This window comes from Phalaenopsis equestris, unplaced genomic scaffold, assembly GCF_001263595.1.
Source record: "Phalaenopsis equestris unplaced genomic scaffold, ASM126359v1 Scaffold000203, whole genome shotgun sequence".
Lineage (NCBI taxonomy): Eukaryota > Viridiplantae > Streptophyta > Magnoliopsida > Asparagales > Orchidaceae > Phalaenopsis > Phalaenopsis equestris.
The window spans coordinates 2,421,602-2,431,804 of NW_018164645.1; the positions used below are offsets into that span (position 1 = coordinate 2,421,602).

The 10,203-nt window shown below is 35.1% G+C and overlaps 2 protein-coding genes across 10 annotated transcripts in view; one reads left to right on the forward strand and one right to left on the reverse strand.

The window, feature by feature from the left end:
- The window catches only part of LOC110022969 (U-box domain-containing protein 52-like), a 9,274-nt gene extending 8,617 nt beyond the window's left edge, over nucleotides 1–657 (forward strand). The window contains exon 8 of the mRNA XM_020722145.1: nucleotides 379–657. Coding sequence (XP_020577804.1) covers nucleotides 379–657 — 279 coding nt within the window. The remainder of the gene's footprint in view (nucleotides 1–378) is intronic.
- Nucleotides 658–4,100: 3,443 nt separating this feature from the next.
- LOC110022891 (protein prenyltransferase alpha subunit repeat-containing protein 1) overlaps nucleotides 4,101–10,203 on the reverse strand; it is a 65,029-nt gene continuing 58,926 nt past the window's right edge. For all 9 annotated transcript variants that reach the window (XM_020722040.1, XM_020722038.1, XM_020722035.1 and 6 more), the window contains 2 exons: nucleotides 4,896–5,117; nucleotides 4,101–4,513 (listed from right to left, as the gene is read on the reverse strand). In XM_020722040.1, coding sequence (XP_020577699.1) covers nucleotides 4,355–4,513; nucleotides 4,896–5,117 — 381 coding nt within the window. In that variant the 3' untranslated portion in view covers nucleotides 4,101–4,354. The remainder of the gene's footprint in view (nucleotides 4,514–4,895; nucleotides 5,118–10,203) is intronic.

A 10,203-nucleotide genomic window follows, 5' to 3' on the forward strand; every position in this document is an offset into this window, starting at 1 on the left:
TCTATGCTTTGACTCAATTGCCTCCATCATAAATCTCTAATCTGCCCCTAACCCGAGCCCTGAGGGGAGGTTTGTGACATTTGACATATCCTTTAATCTGCCCCTAATCCTAACCCGAGCCCTGAGGGGAGGTTTGTGACATCAGTAAACCTTTGGTTAGCATTTGCAAATTAAGCTGTGGGCAGGTTCTTGGATTGCACCTCAAGGAGCCTTTTTTAGGATCTCTCAAATTTCCTCATGCTTTCGAATCGATCTTCCAGTGTATTCTCCATAGAAGAGAACCTTCCATCACAAATTTGATTGGACTCATCTCTTCCTCCAATTTTTTTCTTCTGATCATCAACTTTCTTTGACGTCCTCTCTTTCTCCAATTACTAGTCTAAGGATATGTTTATGGAAAAAAAGAAAAACGGCAAGATAGTCTACACCTTCCTACAGACCAGCCGCAGAAGGAATGCGATAGGAGCCCTTCTAAAACGGCAGAAGAAGCAGGAGATCCACGCTGTGATTCAGCGAAAGGAGCAGGGAATCCAGCGAAATCCTCGCCCGTCCTCCGATGCGATCTCATCGCTGCTTTCCTTCGCTGAAATCACGGCCCTACTCGGTGTCTTCGTGCAAGGGATCGCGGTTGCGGTTTATTCCATCTACTTCAAATGATAATGGGATTTATCAAATGAAAAAAAGAAAAAAAGAAAAAAAAGATTTTGGTAACTAAATGAGTGCCTCATTACAATACTATTTTTAGCTTTACCAAAAATAACTAGAAACTTCTAATTTTATAACCATGTTTTTTAATATAGATTGGATAGTCTTGCATAATGCCTAAATAATAGCTCATGCTTTTAACTAAGAGTCTGTTTGGGGCAGCTGCAACTTATTGAATAATATGCTGATAAGCTAATTAAGAATAATATGTTGATAAGTTATGTGCGATGACTATTACAAATTTTTATTTTTTTTGAAAATTCAGACCGCTGCCAGAAAGTTCCCACTGCACTTAGATAGGTACGGTGTGAAAATGTTGTTTTCGGCGTTCTGAAAACGCATAAGTTGCTAAAACACAGTTTACCCAAACAGTCCAGATGCGTTTTCAAAATGTCACTGCACCAAATAAGCTACCCCAAACAGACCCGAAATCAATTTTTATACGAAGAATTAATCTACATAAGATTTAGAGTTGATAGTTTTCTTGCTTTGATGATCAATGTATAAGTAAATATCTTCATGAATCATCAAAGTTTGAAGTATTTCATTTTGTACAAAGGCCTTAATTTTTGATAAGAAAGATGCTAGAATTGCTAAAGGATTTTGATCAGTAGATTTAGCATCACTCTAGGAAAGCTAATGCTACAACATATGAATTAAGGAAAAAATTAATTTTAAGTACCTTGATGCCTTTCTAACCTGAAAGCTATTAAACTCAATTAAATAGATCTACTAATATTTAAATTCAAATTGAAATAACTTTTTGCAAATCATATAACCATGTAATTTTTTTTTAATATGAACTTCTTATTCTATATTTACACAAATATCACGCAATTCTTAAAATTGAACAGATCTAACTCCTGGACTTTCACATATACATTTACAGCACTTTGGTGTCATAAACATATGAAAGAAAAGACATAATTCACTTTTCAAAAGTAAGTAATAGTAGGTCTTTAAATGTGATGTTAAAAATTTAAGTGGTCTGCATATACATTTGAAATTCTAAGCTATGCATAAAAGTATACAATTTCAAGTGTTATATGTGTACATACATGAGAACTATGTGATACATATATAAATGCCACTAATATGCATTGACAGTGAAAAGTAAAAAAATAAATTAGTTGAGATTCTAAGTAAACATTTCACAAATAGAGTGATGTAGGTTGACACTAATGGCCAAATGGGACACTTCAAAATTTACTGACACCAATATGGAAGTAGGATAATATTACAACAATCTTTTGTCACTAGACAACTCTAAGTCATCACAAAGATAATAACATGATGCAAGTATTAATAGATCACTTAATTAAGAGTGCATATTGCTTACCTGTTTATCAAGTAAAAAAGGAAAAATAAATTAGTTCGACAATGCTTGGAGAGTATAGTTTTATTATAGGGTGTTTCACACACATTATCTTTAACATAGATGGTTGATTTTACTCCAAATCATGGAAAACAAATCAAAATAGCTTTAGGGACTTAACTTAGCTTTATGAGCATACCATTCAAACTCTGAGAGATCCACTTACTACGTGATTTGGATCTTTATATTAGCTAGGAATGAGTTTTGTCATTAGTAGAGTTTTCTATGTCAATAACAATAATGAAGCAAATTGGTATAACACCTTTTGAGGCATTGTATGAAAAGAAATGCAGATCATTTTTTATATTTGAATGGATTGGGATACAATTGATAGGAACTGTTGGCATCTATTTTTGATGAAATACACATGCAGGGCTATATTGGGTGTTTGCACCGTCATAGTCGGGTTCCGAATCGAGCGTTGTGAAAACCGACATCAATTCTGGTATCCTTTGTATTGACGCTCGTTCCTGTGGCATAGGGGTTGAATCTTTCTTATATGAATATTTCTGTGACGTAGATCATTGAAGAGGTTACCCTACACCAGGTCTATACCTTAGGCTTAAAGTCCGAACATATAGATTTCATGTTAGAACCATTTTACTTGACGACACATATACAGTTCATCTTCTTGACCTCTTTTGATACATATTTACAACTCCTCTGAAGGTGCGGAGATCATCTTACTAATTTCCGACCCTCTAAGGTTCGCACGAGGTTCAAAACTCCTCAGAAGGACTCTTTCTGGAGCCTAAAATTTCTGGGGTATGGCGTGACCATGCCAAATTCAGGTGTGGTCATGCCCAAACAGTGGCATGACCATGCCCAAACTGGGTCTGGCCATGCCAAGAATTCCCAAAACAACCCATAGGCTTTATGGTTGGTGTGACCACGCCGACTTTCCAGTGAGGCCACACCCAAATCACCAGAGGCGCCCAAGTTCGTCAATCGGCATCACTAAGCCTAAACATGGCATGACCACGACGACCAAATAGAGCGCCGACTATATGGCTTGGTCACGTCGACCTCCAATTCTCGACGTTTGCTACAGTGGCGTGACCATGTTCGAGCCCGGTGTGGCCATGGTGGTTGACCTGCTTCGTGAATTTGGTCCTCCAGTCATCGAATTTCCACCAACAAAGCGGACATGACCGCTGGTCTACCCCCTTTTGCCTAGTTCTTCACCCAAACATGGCATAGAATATATTTTGGGCCCATTCCAAATTGGGAAAGCGGCTTGGGATTATTGGATCTTTTCCCTATAATTGAAGAAACCATTAGGGAGGCCTTACTTAGAACGAATCGACTGTCCATTTATGAGGAAGAGAGCTTGGGAGCAAGAGAGATTGGAGAGGAGCTTCTAAGGAGATTTCTTTCTTGAGGGATTCATCACCTTCCACAAGGAGAGCTTCTTCCTCTTTCCTTCATTTCTCTGATCATCTTCTTGGTCTCCGAACGACTTCTGACAAGTCGATGAAGAAAACTTCTTCACTGCTTCGGGGAAGGGCAGCTCCAGCCATTTCTTTGTTTTCTCCAGTGAGGAGAGCTTCTTCACATTTTGAGAAAGGCAAAATCTGGCGGCCTCGTCACTCTCTTCGGCCAGGAGAGCTTCTTCCTACAAAACCAACACTTCGATTAAACATCATGTAGATAATCTTTTGCAATTTTACTCCTAGTGGCCCCTAAATTTAGATGTTAGAAAAATTAGGTTAAGATTTTTGTGTTCATAGAGGAAGCCCAATATGATTAGATGCTTTGTATTATCCCTTGCGAAATCCAAAAGCAAAACCTACCCATTTCTAATTAAGATGAAGTTGTGCTAATAACACAGTTTCTATCGGTGATTTCATTCGGGTGAACGTTTGAAATTCATCGACCGAAAAGAAGACATTATTTTGGTTGTCATCTCCTCAATCACGGACAATAAAATCAAAACCGATATGTTTTATTTTTATCAAATTCCTAATGAGTTGATCATGTCACACAAAATTGCATGGGCTTGATAGTGATAGCTTACAAAATGACCAAGATTGTCATGTGATAAATATCATTGTTTTGGATGGTATGTAAAATAACCCTTTATACAAATATACACATATGATTTCTTATAGCTTTACAAACTAACAAAACTCAAACTTGCTAATTTACCTTCCAAAGTGGAAGGTTCTATTAAGTTCTAACATTGAAAAGAAGAGAACTAAATAACAGATGTCTTTGAGACTCAGCCATCTGTATCTGGTAGACCAAAACAGTGGAAGTTTACAAAGTCACGCTTCAGCATATACATATATTTTCAACTTCAGCAGGCAATTGGTCCAATAGCCTCTCCCAAATTAAGGACTTCTCAGGGCTTGTGTTCATCAAAATGGTCTTCAAGTCTCCTGCCTCAACGAGCTTCTCTTGAAATCTATACTCCGGCGATAGAATGATTTTCTACGAAGAGAAACTCAAATGTTATAGTAGTGAATCAGAATAACTATGAGAACTCAACAAGTTTGTGTTTAAAATAAATAAACCAAATAAAAAAAATATAAAAATTATGAAGAGATTAAGACCTTTTAAAAATAATACTTTAATTTAATTTGACTAATGACTCTTTCATTTTTTAAATAATAACTGATTATAATAAATTTAATTCACACCGTCCGGCGATGCGTATCCGCCTTGATTAATTCTCTTTATAGAATGATTTTCTATGAGGAGAAACTCAAATACAGTAGTGAATTGGAAGAAATATCAGAAATCAATGAGTTTATGTTTTAAAATAAATAAACCAAATAAAAAAATATATAAAGATTTATGGAGAAATTAAGACCTTTGATATCCACAAAATATAAGTTGCTGCATGCCGAGCTTGAGCTTGAGCATCATCAAATTCATCAGCTGGAAAGTTAAGGCAGGATTGCAGAAGTTCCATTTCTTCCTTGAGGAAGGAATTCAAGGAGGGAATCATTTCCTGCTCATCTTTGCAAGGGAAGTCATTTGTGATGCGAGTTAGCCAGTAATAGGACAGATACCGGCGATGAATCCACAAAGCCTGTAGAATAAGAAGAAAACAGACATACAACTAAGGGGCAAATCGAAAAAGGAGAACAGTGTTAAAAGATGGTTGGTGGAGTTAGCAACAGCAGCAGGGAGTGACTGGTGGCAGCGGCAGCGGTGGGCTGCAATTTGGCGTTTATTTGAAAATCACTCAAATCTAACAAATTTATAATACACTTGCAAAGTGAATTTCGAATTCATCAAAAAGTTACAACACATTCTATTTTCAACAAACTAAACATAAAAATTTTAAAACCTCTGCATTTCGTGTACATTACAATAAAAAATTATAAAACCAAACAACCCCTAAATGAAGTATTAAACCACTCCAGCAATGTTAGAATAAGCTATACAAAAATGCTGCAGATCTTCCATTCAAGTTTAAACTAGCACAAACTTTCTTCTAAAAAACAAGCAAAAAAAATCCACTAATTAAATTTACCAGCTTATTTTGCCATGTTTCTTCTTCTGAGTCCGTTGGATTCCTTCGAGACATTTATTTGATGTATAATAGAATTCCATACAAAATAGATCTATTGTCTTGGATAACGTGTCTGCAAGCTTCACTTTCTGCTGAAAATCATCAGCATTTCCAATGCTAGTGATTTCGAATGCTAGTGAGAATCCATTTAGTCTGTTCTTCGCTAGACCTTGGGTTTACATATAGCTCAAAATCTACATTTTATCTAAGTTGCAGATACATACCACCTATGTCCCATATATTTATATATCTAAATCATAAACTTAATGATTCTTTTTATACTGCAGATAAAAAAAAAGAAAATGAAAGAATAGGAAGTGATAGAATTTGTCCATAAAAAAATTTGAGAATTTAAATATCAGAGAATTCGAGAATTTGAATGATGGTGAAGCCCACAGACTGCCTCTGTTACCCGCACCAGGAAGTGAGGAAGTCTTGACCGTGCCTCTGCTATCAACATTGATGACAACTGATGAAGTAAATTCAGATCAGGTGGCATCTGAACGAGTTTACGCTAGAAAATGGTTTATAACAGTTATAACAATCCTCACTATAACTGTTGTCGCGTTAGTTATTTTTTTTTCTTTATAGACAATATAATCATAAATATAGAAACCTAATTTTTTGATATGTTTACCTCTGTTTTATTTACTTGCAATGAATCTTTTTCACTTTAATGTGTGTGTGCGTAATATTTATATTTAATTAATTGATCAATTAATTAAATATAAATATTACGCACACACACATTAAAGTGAAAAGGATTCATTACAAGTAAATAAAACAGAGGTAAACATATCAAAAAATTAGGATTCTATATTTATGATTATATTGTCTATAAAGAAAAAAAAATAACTAACGCGACAACAGTTATAGTGAGGATTGTTATAACTGTTATAAACCATTTTCTAGCGTAAACTCGTTCAGATGCCACCTGATCTGAATTTACTTCATCAGTTGTCATCAATGTTGAATATTGTGTAAATATATATTAATCAATATATTTATATACCTATATATTATTACTATATACATAAAATAATAAACTGGACCCCAACTAAAATCAAACCTCTTGATTTGGATGGGGCCCACAGTTTTTTTTTTTACCAGCGCAAAAAGGTACAGATAAGTTGTATGAGATGACTTAAAAGAAGGCCCAACTCACACAATACAATACACAGAAATCCAAAGAAGCAATGATACACACAGATAACAGGCACAAAGATGTTAAAGACGTATCACTTTAGTTCTTCCTCTGTCTCTAGTTCTCGAAAGGGAGCCAACTAACAAATTCGTAAGGTGCGTACCATTACCCGAAGTAAACAAAGTATCATCCATCAGATTTCTGAGCTCAAGTATGTCTCCATTCTTCTTCTTCCTCCTGGATGTGTAGACATGTCATTCTTCATCCGAGGATTGACTCAATTGATCAATGAATTGTTCCAAATGTGGTCAGACAGGAGTAGGACGTTGCACATCTTGATCCCTCAGAGTTTTGAGTAGCATTGACATCTTTCTGGGCCTGATGAGGCGGTAGTGAAGCAGCAGAGGTATTTTCACTTGTAATATCAGTGATAGGTTCTAGAGCAGGCAGAGTTTAAAGAATCTCGCTCGCCTCCGCGATAGGAGGTTTCAAAGACAGAGGAGCTACAACAATGTGTGGACTGAATGGTTGATATATTGCCTGCGGGAATAGTGATATCTTCAGGTGTATCCTTTTGATGATCGATAGTATCAATAACTTGGAGCTGATCAGGAGTTTGAATCACTGCCGCTAGCGGAACACTTTGTTTTTTTGGTCTGAGGTGAGGATGTAGATATATATATATATATAATGGCCACATAAATATAAGATTTAATCTTTTTTCTATGCTTTCTATTTTATTTTATAATTCACTTAACTTTAAAAGTTAATAAACTGATTAACTTAAAATTCTCTTGTTCTGTTATTTGTTTTTAATAATTACTTAATTAAGAAATGTTCCCGGAATCTTTTAATTACACTTTTGATTTAAATTTACCTTTCATTTATTTCTACTTCTTTTTTTTTTGTTATTTATTTCTGCCGTAAATAATAAAATTAATTAATTGAACATAAATATTACACACACACATTAAAATGGAAAGGATTCAATGGAAGTAAATAAAAAAACAAAAAAATAAGATTCTTTTTTAATAATTCTATTATCTAGAAAAAAAAAAACTAACGGATAATAATTATTGTGAGGATCGTAATAACTGTTATAAACCATTTCTGGTGTCCACCCTTCCTTCAGATTCAAATGCCACCTGATCAAGCTTTACTTCGCACTTGTCATCGGTGCCAGCGGTAGAGGCACGGTCGAAACTTCCTCACTTCTTGGTGTCGTTAGTAGAGGCACAATTTGGCATGACTTCAACATCATTTCGAATTCTCGAATTCTCTTCGAGCTTTCAAATTCTTGAATTTTCGATGAACAATTTTGTAACTTCTTATTTTTCCAATTTCTTTTTTTTTTCATCTGCAGCATAAAAAAATCATTAAACTTAGGATTTAGATATATAAATACATATGATATAGGTGTTATATATCTACAAGTTAGATAAAAGGAAGATTTTGAGCTACGTGTAAACCCAAGGTATAGGGAAGAACAGACTAAGTGGATTCTCACGAGCATTAAAAAGACTGAAGATTCTCAACAGATAATGAAGCGTGCAAACACGTTATCCAAGCCACTAGATCGATCTTGCATGGAATCCTATTGAACACAGAAAATGTGTCAGAGCGAATCTGAAAGTAATCCAACGGACTAAGAAGAAGTGACATGGCTATTTTTTTATTTTTAATAAAAGGTTTGTCGGACATGAAGTGAAGAAAGTAGGGACCAAACCTTATTTGACCCAAAACAAAGTGCAACATAAGAATAAGAAGATTAATATTTAAGAAGTCAAGGAAGTTTAATAAAGGATTTTAGATTTGGGTTGAGCTCGCTTTACGACATTACCACAAATTGATTTTAAAATTTACTAGCTCCTTTGGAACTCTACACGACACTTAGAAGATAAAAAGATTGCTCATGAAACCTCCTCGCAAATGATGATAACAGACATGACTTAGGGTTTGTTTAGGATAGCTGCAGCTTATCATTTTATTAAGTGCAGCTTAATTGTCTCAGGAAGCTGTTGCGGGGAAGCTACTGACAACTGATTGAAATTAGCTGTGTGGCAGCTGTTTCTAAAAAATGATCATTCTGTCAATGTTTAGTAATATTATTTATAACAGAATTGTCATAGTCATATATTTGATACTTCAGAAACAGAAATTCACATCTGAACAATACAAAAATTTAGATACACACATCACTTAACAACGAGCACCAAGAGTGTCAAAAAAAGACAAAAAATTTAAAAAATTACAATTAAAGTAAAAAATGCAGCGGTGTATACCCCATGCTACACTGGCCTCCAGTGATTGCATATATTCTCAATCATCATAGACAGTAGAATCAGTTGGACTGTCTGCCCGTGCTACACTGACCTCAAGTGATTGCATCAATTAATATGTGTGTGATTGAAAAATATGACTTTTTAAGCATAATATTTGCAATTCAGTTTGCATGAGCATGCTCAAACAGACCATAACTACATATGTTTCCTAGGAGTTAGCATAGAAATGATAACATAGAGGATATGTTGTCATTTCTTACAATATTTTCTCATTATATGTCCCAAGGGGTATCAGCAACTATGCATAATATTTCATCACAGTAATTTTTTTAGGCAATCTATTTCACTCTCACTTTAGAGAATGTGTGTAATTGAAAAATATGTTTTTCTAAGCATAACATTTGCAATTCAGTTAGCATGAGCCTGCTCAAACAGACCACAACTACTTATGTTTCCTAACAGTGAGCATAAAAGTGATGGCAAAGATGATCTGTTGCTCTTTCTTACAATATTTTCTCATTCTATGCCCCATAAGGTATCAGAAGTTATGTATAATATGTCATCACTGTAATTTTCTGAGGCGATCTATTTCACTGCCTCACTTCAGAGAGTGTGTGTGATTGAAAAATATACTTTTATAAGCATAACATTTGCAATTCAGCTTGCAAGAACATGCTCAAACAAACCACATCTACATAATTTTTCCTAACAGTGAGCATAAAAATAATGACAAAAATCTGCTGCCTTTTCTTACAATTTTTCCTCATTATATGACCCAAGGGTTATCAGCAACTATGTATAATATGTCGTCACAATAATTTTCTGAGGCTATCTATTTCAATATCTCACTTTAGAGTATGTGTTCGTGAATGAAAAATATGCTAAACGATGATACCGGAAATATAAAAGAAAAGTTTGTTATACGGTGCAAATCCACGAGAAACAAAAATTTCTCAAAGAAAATATAAGGAAAAGTAATACCAGAAGAAGGTGGTGTCCGGAAGGACGGGTTAGGGCAAAGGAAGCAGGAGCTCTGTGGTGAAGGTAAGGGCAAAATACGAATGCGGGGTGGAATTCAGGGGCAATCGTGTAAAATATCGAAGAAAAAATGTAGGCCGCAGGGTCGAACCTCTGCGTTTTGCTAAACGGCGCGGCCGCTGCGAACATAACAATG